The following is a 23983-nucleotide window of genomic DNA, read 5'->3' on the forward strand; positions in this document are numbered from 1 at the left end:
TCCAGATTTTATAATGTAAAAAAATTGTAATGTAGTTTTTCTTACCACATGCATAGCTGACGTTGAGATATTTTTTCACACCAGGCAGGCATGGTCTTCCAAAGTTATGGTTGTTAGCAAAGATTTTGCACCTCTGTTTTCCATAACACATCTTAGATAATACTGCTAAAGCTGAGTAGGAAAAACAATCTGAAATGTGGGAGAAATTAAAAAAAACCAGTCATACAAATATAGATACCAATGACTTGTTCAAAGAAAGGAGCTATTATATACAAGTGTGCTTGGAAATATATACTTGCTGTTACAAACACAGTGCTAACTCAAGAAACCTACGCATTGCAGTAATAGCTTGGCTCAATGTGAAGGCTGTGACAGGGTCCTAGAGTCTTCGCTCCTCCTTCCCAAAGCCTAGTTAGCAGTTTCCCAGCTTTCAGAAGGATGTGGGAGGGATCCAGGACCCTGCCAGAGCCTCACACCTCCTTCCCAAAGCCCAGCACTTCACTTAGCCAGCTCGGGAAGGCAGTGTGAGAGCTGAGAGAGGCATCAAATTTTGCCTCCCCACCCTCCCTGCGCACACCCGTACAACAAGCAAACAAAAAAACAAACCCAAATTACTGGAAGATCTGGAGTAATGCCAACTTTCCCCCATCTTCTCCTTCTTACTTCCTTCTCTTTAGTCTCTTGAAATAAGCAGTTCTTCCAGAACAGGAGAATGACACCTCAAGTTTGGACAGGTGCAGGTGGGCAACCCTAATGCAGCTCTGATCATTTGGGAGGCAGACTGCAAACACACCAGGACTAAGCAACACATGTCCTTTTTACACATTGCATCTTGCTATCTCAGGGGAAGTCAACATGGTGGCCTCCAGATGTTCTCCCAACTCCCATCAGCCCCTGCCAGCATGGCCACTGACCAGGGATGGTGGGAGTTTAGTCAGCAGCATCTAAAGGCCACCACATTGGCTATCCCTGTCCTGTCTGATGCGACGGTGTTGTATATGAGTGTATATCTTATCTTTGATCGTAGATTTGGCCGAGGAAATCTATGAAGTAAAGTGATTTGACTGGGATTAGGCTCAGAAATTCACAGGGTAAGTTTCAGAGAGTTGTTATTTCAATGCCAAAATGAAGGGAGATGGCAACACACACACAATAATGGTAGGAGCATATTGACTTCTGTGATCACTGCAGGAGTGAAAGCACAGTCCATTGTCTAACCTCTTTTAATCTGCTGCCTTGTTTCTGTGATCAGTGGTTACTAACCACAAGGGTGCCAAGCAATGCTGGTGTTTTTTTTATGTAGTGGACATGAATCCATCTGGCACTGAAAAGACGAGGTCATAAAAGCATTTCCAAAACATGGCTGTAAAATATCAGCTCTGACTTGAGCTGCTATTGAACAGATTGGAGTCTCTTGTTTCTGAAGGAAAGTTCTTTTCAGGTACTAATTGGCTTTATTTTAGACACGTTTTGACATGCAAATTATTCACAGTTGCTGGAGCCATAAATTGTGTAGAGTTTAATGAGACTGGCAATCCTTCTCTTCGATTCTGAAAGCCTCTCCCATTTCAAATACTGGTAGACTTCGCTTTCTGTTCTGTAGTGCACAAAAGCTTTCAATTCAATGGACTAGCCAGAGCCAACTGTACAGCAAAGATTGGGCACTCCACACATTCACATGTGTGCACTGCATATCATGCAGTGACAACTGTGTGCTGCTGGAAAGAAGGATATAATTGAAAAGAAGTTCATCCTAAATAGCCGTGTTTACTAAACAGAACAAACAATATTCATGTGATTTGAACTGTTTTCCTTGCTGCTTGTTGGTCCATTTAAAAAATGCTTCTCTAAGACTAAATCTTGGTGCTAGAAATTTCCTAGAAAATAAAAATAAAAGCTTGCATATTCGTGGGCTCACCATACTTGGGACCTGGGAGCTTTAAGAAGCAAATCAAATATGGAAAAACAACAACACTTCAAATAGTGGGATATAATGTTTGGGGCATTTGAAAGGATAAAATAATACTTGTTAAATGCAATCATGCTTTTTTAACATCAGGTCTAGTTTGGCCCCCGAACGTGATCCTTTTCACAGGTTATATTGTCTTTTGCATAACCTTTCCTTCAAGCATTTGTAATATTAACCAGAACAATTTATAGATTCAGGAACATATGGGAACCTAAAACTTTTCCCATTCTCTCAGCTTGGCATCGTATTTCATTTTCGCTGGCCAATAAATTGTCTTTTAAATCTTGTGCCTTGTTGGGAAAATGATTGGTTTGAAAGCAGGGTGATGAACACAACAGACAAGAACTTGGCCAAGCCAAGTTTAGAACAGTTGGCAGGCTATAATGTTTGGCGTAGAGAGTAGGTAATTTGTGTAGACCATGAAGTCAAAGTAACCAAGCCTTGATTTTTTATTACCCTGCTTCCTGTTAACATAGAATTCCATTTTCCCCCTTCACTTTTATAAGCAATACGTTAATATGCACATGTGCCAGCTTGCCTGGTTCTCCAAGGTATTCATTTCATGCACTGAGCCTTACAATCTTCTTATGGGCTAGGCAAGTATGGTCCTTATAGTCCATAGAGAGAAAATAATCCATGAAAGATCTGGAGCGGCCTTACCAATGAGCACATATTGATGGCTATCCAGCCAAATGCTAGGCTGGGGCAGCAAAAGGAAACGGAAAACTTGATAGACAGATGTAGCTGTCCACTTGGTGCATGAGCTGGTGCAGCTGAGCCTATAGCAAGCAAATGTGGTGAAAGTAACATACAAACGTTCATGTTCACCTCGGCTTCACTCAAGTACAGTGGAACCTCAGAAGCCGAAGAATGCCTTTGAACTTGAACGTTTCAGCTCCCAAACAATCGAAATCCAGAAGTGATGTTCTGGTTTTCGAACAATTTTCAGAAGTCGAACGTCTGGTGCAGCTTCTGATTGGCTGCAGGATGCAGCACCTTGGTTTTCGAACTGTTCCAGGAGTCGAACGGCCTCCTGGAACGGATTAAATTTGAAAACCAAGGTACAACTGTAGTTAAAGTTTTGCTGTGTAAGCAGATGCATGAGGGACCTACTTATAAATATTACACCTGGCATATTTTGTCAAAATAATGTTCAGGCAGCAGGATCTCCTTGAGCAACTGCCCCAGATATCTGGAGAATAATTCCCTTATGTTTTTGTGACGTCATCGTACCCTCAAGAAAAAAGCTTGCGTTCCTTTCATACACATTCTTTTTTGGATCTCATCATTTCATCCCCCTTCTCCTGTTTGAAAACGAATTGATCATTGTTATTACTAATACCACATGGGCACAGACTTCCTTTAACACAACTTCAGGCATTATGTATCTCTGCCCCAAATTCCTCTGACAGCCAGCCATTTTCTAAAAGAGGGGAGAAAAAATAAGGGGTTCCTTCTCAACCTCTATATTAGGCAAAAGCAGGAACATGGGGATGCTTCACAGAACAACTTTCTGCATGCAGACATAACCTTCAAGCTTTATCCAAAATGTAAAGAGACAGCAGGAAATCTGATCAGGGGGCCTCTGTGGCCTGATTTGGCCCTGGGAACTAGGCCTATGTCATCAGTAATTCCCACATGGGTTTTTGTTGTCATCAAAACCCAGATGGTTTTGAACAAGCTGTGTGTATATTTTGGTCTCGTAATATGCTGAAAATAGGACTAAATGCATCCATGCCGCATACTTGGAACTAAGGCGTAAACAAGCAGCGCTCTGGCTGAAATCCTGAATCCTGTTAAACAGTTAAATATTAACTAAGAACTGAACCCTGCATTTTTTTTTTACCATAGTTTTCCAAGACAGTGCCCTGGCATCGCTAAACAAAAGTGTTAGAACTTTAGCTAGGTTGCCTTTAAAATAATTATTTTCCATGTCTATAGTTCCTGTCCAAAAATCAGGGCAATTGTGTTCGCAAGCATACATTCATACAGCTTAGCTGTAAAGGTAAATGTAAAGGACCCCTGACCATTAGGTCCAGTCGTGGCTGACTCTGGGGTTGCAGCGCTCATCTTGCTTTATTGGCCAAGGGAGCCGGCGTACAGCTTCCGGGTCATGTGGCCAGCATGGCTAAGCCACTTCTGGTGAACCAGAGCAGCGCACGGAAACGCAGTTTACCTTCCTACCAGAGTGGTACCTATTTATCTACTTGCACTTTCACGTGCTTTCGAACTGCTAGGTTGGCAGGAACGGGGACAGAGCAACGGGAGCTCACCCCGTCGCGGGGATTCGAACCGCCGACCTTCTGATTGGCAAGTCCTAGGCTCTGTGGTTTAACCCACTATTCCAGCCTTCCCCATCCAGATGTTTTAGAATGCAACTTTGCTGGACTGGTGGGAGTGTAGTCCAAAATATACGGAGGCCATCAGGTTGGGGGATGCCAGTGGTCATTGCCAGTGAATCTGACCTAACACAGATACTCTTTTGTCAACCTACCAAACTGAGGGAAGCGGCCCGTTTCTGTAGCACAGGTGTCCTCCTTGTGTGCAGCCCTGCCATATGAGGCAGAATAGATGTTAAGGAATTTCGACTCTTTACAGTGGAGTTTCAGTTCTTCATTCTCACACACTAATCTGGTTTTATATTCAGCTGCAAAGGAGAGAGAAAAACACTGCTTATTGGTGGGGAGTTAGTCTGGTTGTTAGTCTGGTCCATTTACAAAAACAACCTACGATCACTGCTGAAAGTGCAATCTTTTTGTGATGTTCCCTGCTGCCCACTCTCCATAATATCTCAATTTACTTGTTTAATATGCTCACATACTTCCTAAGTCATTTGACCTGAGGTGGATCCACAAAAAGCCTTTTTAGTTGAGAGGTGGTGATTATGGCATAACCTCCCAAAAGAACCCAGCCAGGCTCAGTCAGTGCTTACTTTGAGCATGAAGTGAAAACCTGCCCCACCCCACAAAACGTAATTGGATACCATGGCTGTCAAATGCTGCTAGAATTCTTTGTTGTTGTTTACTATGACGCTATTGTCCATTGTGTTATGCATTTGATTTCTGTGTTTTGTGTGGCTATTTTTATACAATGTTTTATTGTATGTTCTTTTATTGTTTTGTATTTTGTTATTTTGTTGCATTTTTGTAAGCTGGCTTGGGGGGGGGGATCCTACCTCCAGTGTGGGAGAATAAAAACAGAAGCTAGGGATAGGGGACCTGTGGCCCTTCAAATGTTATTCGAGCCCAACTCCCATCATCACTGACTACTGTTCAGCCTGGCTAGAGGCTGATATCACCTTGAGTCCAACAACATCTGGAGAGGCAAAGGTTCCTTACCCCTGACATAAACAACAAACAAACTAGCAAATTGGGCAGAGCTGACCACCTCAGCCATAGGTGCCTCAACAGTTTGTCAAACCATTTATTTATTTATTTATTTATGGCCTCTGAAGCTAAAGAACATGACTTGCTTAAGAAATTTACAGTGCAATCCTATATATGTCTACTCAGAAGTAAACTTCATTTCCCCCACCAATGGAGTTCATTTCCAGGTATATCTGTATAGCCACCTTTGAGATGAAGTTCTTACGGTTAGGGATGGGGAAGAAATTCTATTGTTTGCATTTAAAGCAGAATTGATCAAGCCCACACTTTCCAAAACAACGAGTACCGAAACACAGGCATCCTTCAAAATGTGCACTTATCCAAGTTTTGTCATTCGCTTTTCCAAATCACATTCACAAAAATGCATATATTAGGGGAAAGTGTGTATAAAAATGAATTTATTTGTGAAAGCAACATAGGAAAACACATTATCCTGGCAAAAATTGCTTACAAAAATGTGCAGCTTTGCCAAAAATGCATATAAAACTATGCAGAAAAGGAGATGACCAGCCTTCCTTCTCCTTGTGCCCTCCAGATGTTTTGGGCTACAGTTGCCAGCCAGATAGTAATAATAATAATATTCACTAATTTTATATACCGCCCTTCATCTGAAGATCACAGGGCAGTTCACAACATAGAAATACAAAATTAGAACACAAAATACATAATAAAAACAAGTACAAGAACAAACCACTAACCCCCTTCTTACAAACACATTTAAAAGGACATAGAATGTTAATCGCCAAAAGGCCTGGTTAAGGAGAAATGTTTTCACCTGGCACCTAAATATGTGTAATGAAGGCGCCAGACGAGCCTCCCTGAGGAGAACATTCTACAGATGAGGAGCAACCCCAGAAAAGGCCTCTTCTCATGTTGCCACTCTCCAGACCTCTTGTGGACAAGGCACACAAAGAAGGCTCAGATGATGATCACAGGGCCAAATCAGTTTATATGGGGAGGGGTGATCCTTGAGGTATTGCAGTTGTGGCTGACGGGAGTTGCAATCCTAAACATCTCAAGGACACCAGGTTGGGGAAGAGAAATCTATGAGTGGTGCTGGTGATATAAGATGTGGGGAGACTGTTGTCTTTATGTCCTGCTTTTAGGCTTCTCAGAGGCATCTATCTGTCCACTGTTGGAAACAGGGTGCTAGACAAGATAGACAACCGGTCCGCTCCAGCAAGGCTCTTCTTACATTCTTAACATATATTATCCTGAATCTAACTTAAATATTTAGTTAGATAAATTTTATGTCTTAATAATAAAGGTAAGGGTAGTTCAAAGGAATGTCAGAAAATGCACTTGGGATAGAACTGAATTCTAATAATATAGCCAGGCTCCCTAAATAATGTTCATTGTGCCTAAATCTTAGAGGTATCCAGGATTAAATAACATCTGAACATAGCAGCTTTATGGCTAATCTCCTTATGGAGATAATTCTTTTGGCCCTCATTTAGAAATCAATCTACTTCTGAGAGGCTGGGGGTGGGGGAAGAACCTTATTGGGACAAGACAAGGTTTTGTAAGAGACACTCTCAAATTATAGGATTTGGATGGCCCTTCTCCCTTTCTACCTCCTCATCTGATAATCCCTGCTCTTCGAAAGTTCTTGTATGGAGCAGCTAAGAGTAAAGATGGGGAGGGGTTGGTGTAGTAGACTCAATGTCCTTTTTGAGGACAACCCTGCTTTCTTCCTACACAAAAAATCTTTCCCCTGCAGTGGTGATCTTGCCAGGGAATTTGTTCATCTGGAAGAGCTATGAGTATGGAAGCAGATATGGAGTTTAACCTTTGGCCGTATCACAGTGAGGATATAGGTGGTAAGTATTAAGATGAAACTGGTGAAAAGACACTATCCCAAACACATCCACCTGAAAGCAAATTCTATGGAAACCAAAGGGATTTAGTTTCAAGTCAACATTTTTAAGAACTGTTTTCCAGAGATGTAAAAATCAGTTATTTAATATGAACTGTAACAGTCTAAAGGGCTTTGTTTATTTGTGAAAAACTTTAAGTACATTTTATCAACAGCAGGAAACAACGTCATTCATAAGTCCTTGGCATTTCCCTCATGACTGCCTATTATTTGTGCAGCCTGAACCCTACATATGCTGCCCAGCAGACAAACAATCCACACATTTTCTGGTCCTAAAGGGTAACATAAAAGAATGAGGCTAATGCAATATAAGATAACATGAGATTATTCTCAAAAATAACCATAACTACTTGGATTTAAAGCAAATAAGTAAAATTAAGCAAATGATTGAAGAAGCGCCCCCCCCGGTCTATTTATAAGCACAGAAAAACTCCATCAAGAGCAAGGGGACTCATATTAGTCATATTTGTTTTGTTAGTTTTACTGGGGCTTTGTCACAACCAGCTTTGCTTAGGTGAAGACTGATATCTACACACTGATCCAGCAAGAGAAACCTGCAAGGAGAAACGTATATCTATACACAGAATCCCTTCCTGAACTGGGAACCACACAGAGATTGAATATGGAGAATATGCACCTGCACTGTGATTCATCTCTGGATGCAAAGCATCCAATGCAATCACCATTTGTACTGCAGGGTACTTCCTACTTTCACAATATGTATCCCTATCCCACTCACAGGTACCAGCTACTACCAGCTAGGTTTCCAATGAGGCCAACTCTGAAATGTAAGGCTTTGACCAACAAAATGAATGTTGTTAGGTCTAAAACCCTATGCACACTTATTTGTGTTGTGAGTACATCCCACTGAACTCGGTAGGACTGGCTTGCAAATCTAGCTGTATCTAAATCAAATGCAGTGCAAACTGATTAAATTCATAGCATTAGCTTGACCGTATTAGTCACTCACCAAAACACTTTCTTCAGGTCATTCAAAAGACAGAAGTCTGCTAAATAAAATACAGTGGCATATAGGTTTTCTGTGCTGCTGTTTTTTAAAAAACAGTGACAGAATCTAGTGAAAGAAAGCCAGCCATTACTATCTTCATGAAGTAGAAATTAAGTCACATTGTCCTTAGTGGAATGAACTTTTTTCTATATTGGGCTCCCAAAGTTTGTTATTTGAATTTTCTGCACCAAAGACTTTGACTACTGCCTACTGCAATACACTCTACATGGAGCTAACTTTGAAGATTAGATCATATACCTGGTGCAGAATGCTGCTTCCAGGTTGTTAAATGTGACAGTAAGATGGGAAAACAAATCATCAGTCTCGGCTGCCTGTGTATTACTGGGCCCAATCCAATATTTGGTACTCCTGTACAAAGCCCTAAAAAACTCAACTCCCCCATACCTGACAACCTACGGTTTGAGATCTGCAGGGGGGCAGCGGTTAGTATCTTATTGCTCTTTTATATTAATAAGCCATTTTGATTACATTGGTAAAAAAACAAAATAGAAATAATGAGAAGTAAATAAAATATATAGGCACAATAGTCTCTATCCTATAATCAATGGGGCTTACTTCTGTAGACATGCATAGATTGCACTGTGAAGTTTCCACCTTTCTAGAAAGGCACCTGCACTTATCCCCATTCACCTTAATGATTTATGTCCCATCTTGTAATAAATTATTTTTAAGACCCCCAACAATCTACAGCAGAAACTAATATGTACAGCAAATTTGATTCCCTAGATGGGTTATGCTCTTTTATGATGGATGTGCACGTGTGAAGGGTCATTTCCATACATTCTCTGACAATGCTGAAAGGGATACTATGTCGCTTCTGAAAAATAGCTGCAGGGTAGTGTTTTGGTTCTGTATGATCTCTGCACACATTGCCAGATATAACTCACTTGCACATGCACATAAACTTTTATGAAAAGTGGTGAATAACATGCTTATCAAAACCCACAAACTTTGGTACATGGACTTGGTGAATCCACTTCAGAGCTTCGCATAGATTCATGCAAAGATGTCTGTGCCGGCACTGCAGTCAAAACAAAAAGCAAAACAAGTACAAAAATGACACTTGCCTGTTCTACAAATTACTTACTAGGTTTGCATTTAAAGGAGACTAGAAGGTATTTAGTGATTCCTGGACATAGATCAGGTCCAAAAACCCGACTATTGACAAGGAGTTGGCAGGCTCTCAGATCCTGGCATTCATCCAGTACTTTCTAAAACAATGAGCAAAAAAGCATAGTCTTGAAAAACAGATTCAAACTATATAACAGTTCAGACCCTGACATTTTAAAATCTATATGTGATAAGCTGTTGCCCACTGGTTACCAGAAAAATAGGCATAACAATCTATACAATGCCAATACAATGATTTCGAAGACAAACCGAGTTGTGTGAAATTATGGGATGATCTGAGTTCCCCAAAATTCCTTTGTTTTACCATTCAAGTTTGGATGCGACAAACCTATTTTGAAATCCCCCTTAAGGGCTGTTTGATGTATTGCAAGGTGGCAGATAAGTTGGGGAAATAGGACACTATAGATTTTGTTATGACAAGCTGGCATTCCAGAATTTGTCATCTATCTGTGAAGCAATATTAATATAAAAAATTCATGTAACCTTTGAAAATAGGAGATAGGGACTTATTTTCACGCCTGAAATTTTTTGATAGTGGCTGCTCCTTTGTTACAAATTTTCATCCCACATGAACTACCAGTAAATGAAAAACCAATTTATCACACTGCATATAACTGATGCCTTGAAAGGTGTTAATCACTGAAGTTTACACAGAACAAAATTTTTGTTTACACAGAGCAAAATGCTACATTGCTGTATTGTTAACTGTCATAAATGAATCAACCAATATGAGAGGTTTATTGGGTACCAGATTCATCATGGGCCTGCTGCTACTATTAGCACTTGTTTTTAGCAATTGTCCTCAAATTCCTGGAAGCAGCAGTTCCAGATTAGAAAAGTTGGCAGGCTATTACAATTTGCCCACAAAGCAGTAAAAGTTTTATAGAGAAAGAGTAGTTCAAAATAGATTGAGAAAAGTGCCAATATCCTTTTTTTAAAAAACAAAAAAACTCATAGACTATTTTTAGAACACAAGTAAACAATAAAAAGCCTTTTAACTAGCATCCAAGAGGAGAAAAAAATCAGATCTCCAATGCTCAAAAGCAGCCAATAAAGCATTCCTACTATATTCTAGTGATCGATACTTCTAGTTATGCTAGCCAGAATCATTGTCTATATAAAAAAAAATCTCTTCATATTTTACCCTGTGTTTTATAAGAGATGTAAGCTTAAAACTACAATCCTAATCACTTACCCCACTGAATTCAATGGAACTTACTTCTGATCAGACATGTATAGGATAACATTGCCGGTGTTGAATTTGCTGTGCAACAAGATCTGGCCACTAATATGTTCAAAACTAATATATGGTCAGAACAGTCACAGATTAGGAGGGATTTAATTTTTCTTTCAGCCCTTCAGTGAAAGATTCCTGTATAGCATTCTTTGTTCTTTCTGTAAAATAATACTATGCTTAGATTATCTCTCCATTCCAGAGAGAATAGGTAGGATGAGATCATGCAGATTTGCTTCCAACAATTTGGTTTACTGTAGGTGTCTGAGATTTGAGAGAAGACAAAGCCAGACATGTATCTTGCATTTGAGCGCTATGTGAACATATTTGTAAAACATTCTATCATTTTTCTATGTGCAGCTGGGATGTGTGATGGCTTCAAATAATCTTTCTGTGCAAGCCTAGCTTAAATCCCCAAAGATTCAAAGGACTCAAAATAGTCTTGGTGCCATGCTAGTTAAGGACACAAAGGAGAAGGGGTGACACTCCCATTTTCATGAGGACAGCTGAACCAAAGATCATTTTTCAGCCATTAGATGCATTAAAGCACATACAAGCTATGCTTATAAAACCACTATTCCAAGCAATATTCATTTAAAAAAACAGGGTATTACACTAAACAATAACATTTAACTTCTTTATAGAGGGACAGAGCAGGGACCTGTGTAAGTCCTACAACATCTGAATGGCAACAACTTCCCTATCCCTTCTTTAATGACACTGATTTTTAAAATGTTTCTACAAACACTAGGTCCCTGAATAAGTAGTAAAACTTTTGCACTTTGGTTATGTACCTGCTAAAGGCATAGAAATATACCTGACAGTATTAGCCAACTGCTTGGAAAATCACCACTTTATAGAAATGTCTGGAAATTATATTTATTGTATAATGCAAGTCCATTTAACATAACATAATGAATCTTACCTCCAAGTAAGCACACATAGGATTGCACTGTTAATGTCTACTGTATGTCTGCCTATATATTAAGGAGAAAACTGTGGTTGTGAATTAGGCCACCAGTGGATCCTAAATCATACAAACATACCATCTTTCTATCAAAGATAGTGAAAAGTGAATACCCGCTCTCATGAAAAAGAAAAATAATAATGCCATGTAAAATAACAAAATATAAGAATTATCCTTAGTAGCTCCTCAGGAAATAACCTTTGCTTGCCAGTTCAGGCTCATTAGCTTTAAATGTACAGAGTAATCCTATGGATGTCCTCTCAAAAGTAGACATCCAAGGTAAGTCTGTATAGGATTCCTGCCTCAGGCTACAATCCTAAACACACATGCATGGGAATAAGCTACTCTGAACACAGCAGCTCTTACTTCTAAGTAGAAATTGCACAGCATTGCTCTGTACATGGTGTCAAATAACAGGATTAAGGATGCTACAGTTTAGGATTCCCATGAGGTCAGGAACCCGACTGCATCATCAGATCTTAATTATGTTTAGGAAATGATCTTTGCATATTTTGTATATCAGTTTTTAAAAATTCCTCTAAACCTACGAAATAATGACCGATTTGTCACAAGAGGACATGACTGTGTTAGCATTTTTCCCATGTGAGGGAAATTTAAATATTACTGGTTTGTCTAACATGAGGAACATGATTGCCTTGACTTCTGAGGCAGGGAATAACCATGATTCAGGACTAAACGCTTGCCTCTATGTCTATATAACTGTTCTTATGTGTCTACAGTAAGACTATCAGAACAGTGTATGTGGCAAGGGAACAGAGATGAAGCACGGGTCTCAAATATATTATTAATCATTGGGGCATTAGATACAATGGCAAGCCAGTGATTCAGAGGTAATCTTCAATAATCCAAATCAAAATAAGGCTGTAGATTCTACTGCTGTCTACCAGAAACTGGAGCCAGAACTAATTGGCAATCTAGATTTCTCCCAGGAGAACCCATTGACATAAGCTCAGTGCCAAAACAACTCCATCAATCTGGCACAGACAAATTAAGTTGGACCATTGGGTGCTAATCTTAATGGGCATTCTCATTGTTCAGGGCTCTTTTGTCCCAGTCTGCTTGGCAAGAGAACTCAGACAGCCCATACAACTACTGAGTGTGTGCCCAGCCACCCAATCCCCCAAACTGGATTTCAGTTTGCTTGTGATGAACAGGTCCTGTGAGGCTTGCACCACAAAACTATAGATCATGCATGGCTGGCTAAGTCACCACTCAGAACTGTTTGGGAAGATTTGTGCCATTCATTGTATTGAGTTGCAAACAAATTGCAACCAGTTTCATTTACTGTATTGGCCCGCACCCGCAAATAAGCCGCACCTTTAAAATTCGGCAGATTGGGGGAGGCTTGGGAGCTGCGGATGGGACAGGTGCTGTTGCCCTGCGCTCCCGGGCTGCTTCCTGGGGGGAGGGAGCGGCGCTGTTTTGGCGGCATAAGGTCGTGAATATAAGCCGCACTTCTTTCCCAGATTCCGATAGTGAAAAGTTAAAGTGCGGCTTATATTCAAGCCAATATGGTATGTAGTCAGATATTGATTAAAAAATTTACTTTAAATTGTTGCTATTCAAAAATTAAGATGTGACAATAAAATATGAATTTCAAAAGTAGCCAAACACATTCTTAAGTGTCAGGATTAATTAGCATTGCATATTCTTCAGGAGCAAAGGGGTGGAGAGATTTTCTTTGAGGAGGAGTCCTGATAATGGTCTGCATATTCATTAGACCTAAACACGAAACACTAAAACTTAGTCATATGCACTACTGAACCATCCTTCCTCCCACAATAACAACTATTCTATTATAAAAGTTACACTCTGAACATCAGTCAATTAATGTTGCCTTTACCTTGCATTTTAATAAATACAATTTATATCACTGAATCATTCTGAAAGGCTGTTTTTTTAATTAAAAAAAACAAGAATAAAAATACTACAATATGTAATACCTGCAAAGTAGTAGATGCCACACAGTTTATGGGCTCTTTCATCGTGGCTTCTGGATGTTGTTCACTACACAACTGGTAAGCTTGCCCGTAATATGCAGATTGGACACTTATTGTTGAATGTCGAGGACACTGCAGACTCAAGCGATCACCATCACAGGCATACGCAGTGTGGTTTTGCAGAAGTTTGGTTAGATAACCTAGAAAACATTTACCTGTGTTACATTTAATGAGGAAATAGCTTTCCCCCAAATGTTAAAATGAAAGCTGCAGTCATCGCTTGGCTTGGCTACAAAAGGATTAACCCATGCCTCAAGACTCTTGAGCACTTCCAAACCCTTGTTTATTGTGGGATTGGTGCTGTTCCTGCATGGATATTTTTGTCATTGTTTGCATCAAAATGCCAGCCCGTAGTTTCCTCCCATTTAATCTAGTTTTATCCTTACGACAGAAAATTTGCCAAAGTAAAATAAATAAATAAACCTGTTGCCACAGCCGGTATTAAGTTCTCTGCTCTGCTACAGATTTCCTGAGAAAGTTACAAAAAAGGCAGCTTTATGTCAAAGTTGCTATAAGCGTTTTATTTTTTGTTTCTCTCTTGTAAACTGGCGAGACAGAGGGCAAAGCACTGGTTTGCATTATGTGATCTGCAGTAGTCTACTGAGTGTTTCTTTCTCGTTTAATGTAGAGGATTAGATGGTTTTCTGGCCCGTGGAAAGAGAATGCTAAATGTGGCAATGCTTATTTGAATCTTTAAACTTCATATCAGTTAATCAACCATATCCCTCCCTCAGTAATTTTCCAGCTGCGCGAGAGCCAAGTAGGATGTAAAAAAAAAAAAAAAAAAGATTCACTCATTTCTACTCATCTAGTATTTCATCTATTCAGGCTTAACCAAAAACATATTGTGGAATTGTGCCCACTAAAATGAGAGGGTTTTGCTTCTGCACTGTGTGCCCGATTCATAGAACTGCACCCACTAGAACGGGACAGGGGAACCTTTTTCAGCCTGGGAACTGCATTCCCTTCTGGGCAACTTTTGGGGTGGGGGACACAAAAGTGGGCAGAGCGACTGTAATGGCTTTAGAGGTTGCTTGTGCGTAAGTTACCGCCGCTCTGGGCTAGGTTGCCTGGTTAAACCGTTTCTCGCTGGACAGCCATCCACTCCGTGGCTGTTCAGTCGCTGGCAGAATCCGTCAGTGGGCGTTTCTTGAACCTCTTCCAGCAAAGAAGTTCTTTGACGCCAAGTCGCCGCCTACTTTCCCTGCGTGGAAGTCTTCTGCGCAGGGTGGGTGTGGGCAGCGGAGGACCTGTGCTCTCCTCGCTGGTCTCCTGTGAAGAGTCCTGGAGCCTCCTCTCTGCTTCCCCCATCGGCGCCCCTCTATCCCTGGTGTTGCGCTGATTTTCTTCCCCAGCCGGAGACCTGCCTCTCTCCCTGCTTGGCCCCTCTCCAGCATCGCTGTGGAGCCTCGCCTCCTCCGCTAGTTCCGATGGCAGTTCCCTGACAGCGACAAAAGTAGGTTTTGTCTTTGTACATTAGGCTAGTTTTTATTCATTCACACACCCCTCTTAGATCTCCATCCAGAGAAGCATTATCAGAGTTTAGGGACATATTCAATTCAGGCAAACACACTCCAAGAGAGGGCAAAGAGGGGTGTGCCTAGGGAGAGCTCTGAGGGCCAGAGAGAGAGGCCTGGAGGGCCACATTCAGCCCTGGGCCTGCGGTTCCCATACCTACACTAGATGCACACAGACACATGGGTTTGTCTTCCAGGAACTTCCAGGAAGTTCACAAGAAAAGCACAAAGGCAATAGCCCTCCGCTACTCTGTGTTGGACCAGCAGCTTGTATTTAGAGACAAAGTGTCTCTGAACATGACATTTCCTTTTATCTATCATGGAAAATATCCACTCAGAGTCATATCCTCTGTGAATTTTCCTAATCCAGTTTTATAGCCATCTAAACCAGTGGTAATCTCATCTTGTGGTAGTGAATTCCAAAAATTCATTAAGAAATGATAGGTTTATCCATTAACTTCAATGGGCTTACTCTGAGTAGGACTGCCATGAATAGCACCACCCCTGGCCATTATCACACATAAAATTAAAATACCTCTACATTTTGGTTTTTTGAAAAATAGATGTACAATTAAAGCCCGAGTTTGCTAAATATCAGCCCTAGGAATGTTCCTTTTCAATATGCATGCACTTTTCACCCGCTCCGACGTTCCTTTGAACGTATCAGTAAAATTTTAAAGCACACTTAGACTAACATGGCAAATTGTCAGTGTTAAGTCTATAAAATTACTTGTATTTTATTTAGAGCCAAACTCCCCCATGAAAAGGCACAAACCAAGTCAACATTGGCAATTTCATAGTAATTCTTATAAAAACAGATATATATTTCCCATTAATTTCTACACACAATGCATTATAAAACTTTGAAGCCTTTTAGTTTATGGTGTGTCGGGAAAACATCAATTTATTTTTTTTACTGTTGTTCCTTATTCCAGATGTGACTCACCAAATCCATATTTTTCCATTACTTTTAAATTGGCATGGAGTACAAAATAGAAGGACAACACATTCTAGTCTACTATTCCTTGGTGCACAACATTAAAATTTGTTCTTGTCGTCCCAACAAGATACATTGCGTTTCCACCCGCATTGCTCAGCCTAGACACTGAGGCCCAGCTCTGAGGGCCTTCTGGCAGTTCCCTCATTTAGAGAAGTGAAGCCACAGGGAACCAGGCAGAGGACCTTCTCAGTAGTTGTGCCTGCCCTGTGAAACACCCTTCTGCTGGATGTCAAAGAGATAAGCAATCATATTACTTTTCTTGGAAGCCAGCCAGCGTGGCTGGGGCAACCCACTCACATGAGGGGGGTATGTAAGAAATACATTATTGTTGTTATTATATTTTCATGGAAAGCAAGACTTAGGTTAGTTACAAATTAGCACTTAACCAGCACCACACAGCTGTAGCCTCTTCCATTCATGATAAACTGATGACTAATCTCCCCAGGGTGAGAGAGCTAACCCTGAAGAAATGTGGCTGTTTATGTGGATGAAGGATGGGGAACCTCAGGTCCAAGGAGCCAAAAGCAGCCCTTCAAGGCTCATTATCTGACCCTCAGGACTCTCCACAGGGCCACAACTCAGAAGCCTTGCTCTGCACCTTCCTTGAGTACTTTTGCCTGCCTAGAATGTCCCCTCAAACACTGAAAATGCTTCTGACTTGTCTGAATGGAAGATTAAAGAGGGATGTGCGAGTGTGTATAGAAACCAGCTTACTGTACAAAAGGTAAAATTCACATCCATTGCTCTGCCCACTTTCGCCTTTGGCCCTGCTCACCACAGGAATGTGGCCCCTGGAAGGTTACCCAAATCGTAATGTGGCCTCAAGGCTGAAATGTTCCCCCACCCCTGACATAGACAAAGTAATTTACTCTGTAAAAAAATGTGCACAACTGAGTTGCCAACTTCTTCCAGAAGAAGGGAGCTTCTGTGCTGTTACTGTTAATATAATATTGACAGGAAAAGGTTGGCAGGTACAGCTTCTTCTATTGGAGGAGCCCGCTTCAGAAATTTAGAGCCAGATGTCAAAATGTAGAGAACTAGTTCCTCTGACTATTTGCCTTTCTTTCCCATCCACCTCCCTCCAATTGGAATTAGGACCAGAATCTATTAAGCATTCACTGTGTGTACAGTCTGCATGTAAAGCGCGCTCTGACACCTGTGTGCTGGCAACATGGTTTAAAGGCAGCATAGTTAGAGATACTCATCTCAGCAGCATCCCCTCAGGACTTTGAAGAATTTGGTCCTAAATCTGTGACAGTTTAGGTTTCAAATTGCTTGGAACCAGAAGTTCCCATGTACAAAGAAGCCCAGTATTCCCTAGAGAATATCAGCTATGCAAACTTTTGAATGAGTTCCCGAGCATCTTAACTGCTACTTTGATCCTGCAAATTCCTATTCCAGTATCTAAGCAAGTTTCACCAACAATTACACTATTCAGTTCTAAAAATAGCTTAAAAACAACCGTCTCCCATTGCTTCATGTGTGCAGGTACATTTTATTTGTTTAATAAGTCACCTAGACTTGATAGGAAAGAAATTTTATCCCTCCAGGTGGCATTTAAAACATCCGTAATGTTATTACAGTAAGTCCACACTTTTACACAACGAAGGGAATAAAAATAGTCATGAGATTTTGATAAGAAAAACTGGCAATGTATTGGTATGTGGATTGCTTCACTCAGGCACTGTACTCTGTGGAGACATTAATAGCTCACGGAGTTCTGCTTTTCAGATTTCACACAGCTAAGTCTTGCCTCTACATATCATGCACAGCAGGCAGAGCTAAAATCTCATAGTCATTTACGGAGGAACTCAAACTGTTTGTTCTGATTACAATATCTGCATTTTGTTTTTGTGGAATATTAAACATTTTGGCAAAGAACGGGCTGGAGAAAGGATGACAGGAATGTGCTTGTGGAAACACTAGATTGGGAATCTGATGTTCTATGGAGGGTCAGATGTGCAGGATGCTGAAGTCCCGTCTCCTGAGACACACAACAAATGCCTCTTTGGTCTCCAGCCCTGCAATATTTGTTCTCCATAACAATCATGAGGCTTTGAAACTTGTTTAAAAAGGGCACACTGGCATTGTCATGAAGTCAATGTCACATTACATTTAGTGTGGAAGGTAGACCATGCTGAATACATCAGAGACCTGGTTCACATACATAGGCAAAACTGCTCCCATATCCTTAAGTTAAATTCCTAAACTAAAGTTGTCAGAAGCTATTGCTGCTAACTTCGGTGAATGGCAAAGCAGAGGATTCTATGCAGGAGTCTCTAGCAACAGTGCTTCAGGAGAAGTGCACAAGATCAGCAAGCCTCAACAGGAGCTCATTTAGGGTGAAACATCAGATTTGCATTGACCTCAGGGATGGCAGTTCTACTTCAGTTCCTGGATAGACCACTCAGGTTCTGTCTTGTAGATCTGTATCTGCAGGGGCTGTTGAAAAGCTTTCTGAGAATATTGCCAAAGAGTTATTTATTAGCCACATACACACCCTTCACATGCTCCATCATTGACAAAGGAGAGTATCAAAAAAGGACACTTCCAATTGGTTCGGCCCTTTGGTCCTTTTCAAGCTGTCTTGCATCACCCATTATGCCACTGCAGCTCTTTTAAACTGCTCTTTGGCAGGCTCCGGCTCCATTGCCTCTCACTTGTCAAGGGACAAGTGGGAACTTGAATGGTTGTTCTCCCCTTTCCCTATTGGCCAGATCAAAACAGATGTACAGGCAGCTCATTCAAAATATCTCTTGAGGGGCCATGCTAGGATCAGTGAAAGTCTTGTTTATTTGCCAATAACAAGAGTTCAACAGAGGAAGGAGAAAGATTGTACACTGATAATTTGCGCATGCAATTTTCCTATTTCCCACGCAAAGTTAAAAAACATAATGAAACAGCATCAACAGAGTTAAACAGCATTGCTTCAGTGCCAGTAGATTTTTAAACAATGTTTTGCATTGTAAGGCACTCAGAAACGGGGATGTTATCAGAGACCTGCTTTTCATTTTACATTTTGTACTCAGATAGAAAGAAAAATGTATACACCCATGACAGTGAAGGTAGTCACTTTTCTTCATGGAATACCTGGAGGTGGAGCCTGTTCTTTTCCCTGTCCTCCCATCTCCTTTGTATTTTGCCAAGAATAGTGGTATTCCTGGCCCTCTCTCAATGTTCCTGGCCCTCTCTCAATTGACTTGAAGCTTCTGTGCTTTATACTCATGTAGTCCAACCTGAGTGAAGTGAAGAGCTGGCCAGGGAGAGCCAAGGCTCATACATTTGACCAGACAACCCAAAGAGAATCTTAATGCCAGGCAAATAAAACAAAACACTACACTACACACAGCAGCATCCCACCAGGGTGGGACAGTTCTGCAGTCATAAATGCAGATCTGGGTAATAATGGCAATCTCTTTCCGTAGAGCTGGCATCAAATATTGCTATGATCAAGGCCAACACCCCAGCAAGGGGCCCACAGCCAACCCTCCTGACCCTGCTGCTGAATCTCCTTGCTGTTACCTGCCCATTCACCTGCACAGTCCAAGCAAGCAAGCAAGCAAGCAGTGAGAAGAGCAAGGGCCGGAAGTCCCCCCCTTCCCCCCCTCTAGGGATGGGGAGTTGGTACCAATTGGGCAAGTGGATGACTACTTGTGAGGATAAAGGAGGGCATGGTGGGGGAGTGGGGGTGGACACTGAAGAACATCCTATACAGAAACTGGCACCGAGCCTCAGTATCTGCAATACTTATTCTGCATGAAAGAAAGTCTTTCAAAGGCAGGAAATGCACCCAAGACCAGTTACTGCTTTGGCAGACCCATAGAATGCATTGAGGATGAGGCCGTTCTCATGTTCCACCCATATGTGGAGAGAGCAAAGAGTAGAGGGGCTCTTTAAAGGGCTGCAGCCTACCTATTTTCAGCCAGCAATGAATGGCCCAGCAAGCAGTACACCTAGGGCAGGTGAGGGTCACGGTGAGGCAAGGGAGGGCTTTGCCACAAAACTATCAGGAACTGGAACCACCTTTCACCTTCCCTCAATGCTCAGAGGGAGTAGGACATCAGGTGAAGGAGGTACACACTTCATTGGCAAGGTGAGCATGTGCACTCAGCCATCTGTAAGCATGACTGTGAGGATGAGAAAGGAAAATGACAGGCAACTTGCCATTTCTTGGGCTACAGTCCTAATCATTTTTCACTTGAAAGTAAATCCCAATAAAAAGAACAAATATTACTTCTAAATAAAGAAAGTTTAAAACCTTCTAAATCAGGGTTTTGGAGCATTTTATTTTTTTTACATCAGGATACTCTGGGACCCTTTGAAGTGATCTTAGTCTTGCAAAGAAAAGAAAATGTCCAATCCAGGGTACTAATTACTAATTATGTTCTAAAAACAGAGTTATGAGTGACAAATAACATGCATTCTTTATCCACACAGATTAACTTTGCCCCTCTGAAAAGGACTGCCGCAATACTGTGTACACTGCAGTAAATAAACAGTACCTGCTATATATAAGGACAACCACTTAGTGACAGATTACTTTTACAGAAAGCAAGCATTCACAGCCTTTTATTTTGAGGGCCTGAAGATGAACGTGGCTAGGTACAGAGAATTACGTAAGTGCCCTCAATCTGTGGTGGGTGGTTTGTTTTTGTAATATGCACACTCTATTTACCATCTATTTTTTATGACAGGCCAATCTACTTCAGATCAAAATAGACTGAAGAGTGAGATAGACTGTTAGCCATACTCCTAAAAGTCTCATCCATCAAGCCCTTACCTTTTCCCCCTCAATAATTGTGCCAACTACCATTGAAATATTCATGGCAATTTCAGAAGACAGCCATTTCAGCAAGGAAGGATGAGACCAGTAATAAAACTTTCCCCTCCTTCCTTGTTCTCTGAGGACATACAGATGGTGATCTGTTAAGCCACAGCTGCTTTTCAACTCATTGCAGGGAAACTGCAACCTCAAAGAAAGCTTGTCTGGCTACATGGTAACATAAATTTTATTACCCCTTTCCACAGTGCCTCACATTTGTGATACTGAATGAATTAAATACAGTGTGAGGGATTCAACTAGGTTTTACTCAGAGTAGACCTATTGAAATTAATGGCCCTAAATTAGCCATTTCAGAGAGTCTGCTCTAAGTAAAACTTAGCTGAATGCCACCCAGTGGGCTCTCTCTGCTCAGTAATGGGGTCTTTGCTGTTGAGAACAATTTACTAGACAGGATAAGACCCAAATTGACAGTACAAAAGTGTCATTTGATCTGAAACCCTCAGTATCTACCACTATTCTGCATTCTCTAGAGTTGGAGTTCACTAACATTTTGTGCCTATGGGCACATTTGGAAATCTGACAAACTCATTGGCTCCACAAAATACCCATTTCACAGAAGATAAACAGCTGATGTTCAGAAATTGCCAATGACTAATCACCTATATATACCCCACAGCAAATAAAACAGAGAAAAAAATAAGCAACCCCTACCCTAACAACAACAGAAGCCAACTTAAATAAAAAAAATGGGAGGGACAGGTGTCTTAATGGGCACCAAGGCAGCTGTTTGAGGCTGTCATGGTGTCCCAGGGCATCATGCTGGAGACCCCATCTCTACGGTTTAGCATAAAAAAATTGCTCAGCAAATCAGTAGTCTTTGCCTACATTATGGTTTCTCATATTATTTTATGAACTTACTCCTCCCCCTTTTTAAATTTTGCATTGATTAATTTTTCTGATATTCCCCATGCTCCTCTGTCCTTCTGTTAGCGAGCCAGCCAAGAATAGCACACAATGCTAACGCTTTATCTTCATCTTCTTTTCTCTTTTCGCTGTGGATTGTAAACATTACTCAAATTCTTGCAGTGTGGGTTGTCAATGCACATTCTCACAGTGGCAACAGGACCGGCAGCATTGCCACACAGGGGAAGGCACTCCTATACAATAGTCTTCTTTTCAAATATAGGCATTTTGCCAGTAGCTGGCATTGTCTTAACCCTTTGTGATGTGGAGATAGATGTTCACTTTGAAAGTCTAGCTTTCAATGGCAATCATCAGAATGTGCAGTTCTCAAATATCTGTTGCTGAGCAGCAGTGCAGACAACAAAAGTTGTAGGTTTTTTTAGTCAGAAAAATCCACATGCGGCCATAATCCAAAAAGCAGTGTGTGTGCACACCAGAACTGTGCTTGATTCCTTTTGCTACAGCAACTTTGACTAACAAGTGAAGCTGCTGTTCAGCGCTTTCTCATTTTGGCAGTGGGAACTGCTGTGGTGAAAAATATAAAACATATTGCATTAGCATCTCTTTTGCGGGGTTTGCAGCTGTGTAGTATATAATTTCTCTATAGGTTCCAAATTTTTGAACAACACATGTAACATGCCATGTGGATTACTTCAGCATTGCCTTTGAACACACTCATGTCCAAAGTCAAGTGTCTCTATATCTGGTGTAATTGTTCTGAACCAAAGATAACATTGAATTACACTACAGTTGAACCTGAGCCAAGAACGCAGTCTTTTGTTCACCTTAGAACATTTAACAGTCGCTTTCCCCATAATATGATGTTAATACCTCTTCTAAGTAGGAGTGGAGGAAGGAAGAATCAACAGGACTGAATAGGCGAAATACAATTGGTATGCCTGCCTAGATAAAATTCAATACAGAAAATATTTATTTAAATTATGCAAACTGTTATCTGTCGTTGCATTCTTTCAAACCCAGCCAAGGTTTAAGTCTTGGCATGTGGAACATTCCACCTTTTGTCTTGGTAGAACAGAACTGCAAATTTCAAAGGAACAGCCTAGTATCTCTAGGACACTACATGACGGGATTATCACCTCTGTGCACTGGCCTTTGTTTAAATAGCCTTCCTCATTCTATAGACTCATTATTTCCATCCCCTGCTTCCTGGCATCTGCAACGGTCCTTTCCCATTTGGAATCAGAATGTCCTAAGCTACTGCATGCTGTCCCTCTCTTTACTTTTGTCCCTTTCCTTGCAGGATGATCTTCATACCACACTGATTAAGAAGAATGAAAAACGTAATTGTGCTTAACCTGACCCATATTGCCCAAGTTGGCCAAGGCTAGGGGACCTTATCCACTAAGGTTCCTGGTGTGTGCAGGTGTACCACAGCCAAGGACATGCGTCCAGCAACAACCAGCCAGGAATTTGCATTTTGCACACTACTAGGATGTGTGTTACAGAACAGGCAGTATATATGTGTGTTTAAGTGTCATTTAAGAAGTGGCACTGAACTAAGCCAAACCTGTATCTATTAAAATAATAGATACAAACCTGTATCTATTAAATACTTTTAACTCAGTAGTTAAAAGGTCAGTTCTTCAGGTATACCTGCAAGGATATATTGCAGATCTTTAAGGGAAATTATTTACAGGCTGAATCTTTTTTAGGTGGATATTATTCCATACTAGATTTCTGGAGCACATAGCTCAATGATAGAGCTTTGCACCACAATTCCTGTAGCACAGGAAAAGGCTTTTGCCCCAAAGCATGGAGAAGTACTACCAGTCAGACCAGACACTGTACTGTGCTTCATGGACCAGTAATCTGACTCAACATTAGACCACTTCATATGCTTATGCATTACTTTGGCTAGAGGAATGCCACTGAAAATAGCTTCCCATGATGAGCTACCCAGATGCCAATTGTAATGTATGGAAGATCTTTCAGCATAGATGGCTACTATTATATTGTGAAAGTCTCCAAGCTAACATTTCAGGTTCCCAGAGGCCACAGGCAGTATCATGGAGATGCATAATGTGATGACAGCCGCCTGCACAGTATAGGGTTTCTCATTTTTCCAATCTTAGGTTCAGTTTTCTA

At 41.0% G+C, this 23983-nt stretch overlaps 1 protein-coding gene and 1 long non-coding RNA gene across 5 annotated transcripts in view; one reads left to right on the forward strand and one right to left on the reverse strand.

Moving 5' to 3' along the window:
- The window catches only part of LOC310761470, a 30965-nt gene extending 7664 nt beyond the window's left edge, over positions 1-23301 (forward strand). Inside the window, exons 2-3 of the long non-coding RNA XR_014547517.1 lie at positions 20569-20747; positions 23139-23301. This is a non-coding gene — a long non-coding RNA (uncharacterized lncRNA). The remainder of the gene's footprint in view (positions 1-20568; positions 20748-23138) is intronic.
- EVA1C (eva-1 homolog C) overlaps positions 1-23983 on the reverse strand; it is a 51758-nt gene that overhangs the window by 9548 nt on the left and 18227 nt on the right. For all 4 annotated transcript variants that reach the window (XM_083611306.1, XM_083611307.1, XM_083611305.1 and 1 more), the window contains exons 2-5: positions 13558-13754; positions 9349-9472; positions 4464-4616; positions 46-189 (exon numbers count right to left, since the gene is read on the reverse strand). In XM_083611306.1, coding sequence (XP_083467432.1) covers positions 46-189; positions 4464-4616; positions 9349-9472; positions 13558-13754 — 618 coding nt within the window. The remainder of the gene's footprint in view (positions 1-45; positions 190-4463; positions 4617-9348; positions 9473-13557; positions 13755-23983) is intronic.

Source organism: Podarcis filfolensis, assembly GCF_964270895.1.
Source record: "Podarcis filfolensis genome assembly, chromosome: 4".
In the NCBI taxonomy this organism is placed as follows: domain Eukaryota; kingdom Metazoa; phylum Chordata; class Lepidosauria; order Squamata; family Lacertidae; genus Podarcis; species Podarcis filfolensis.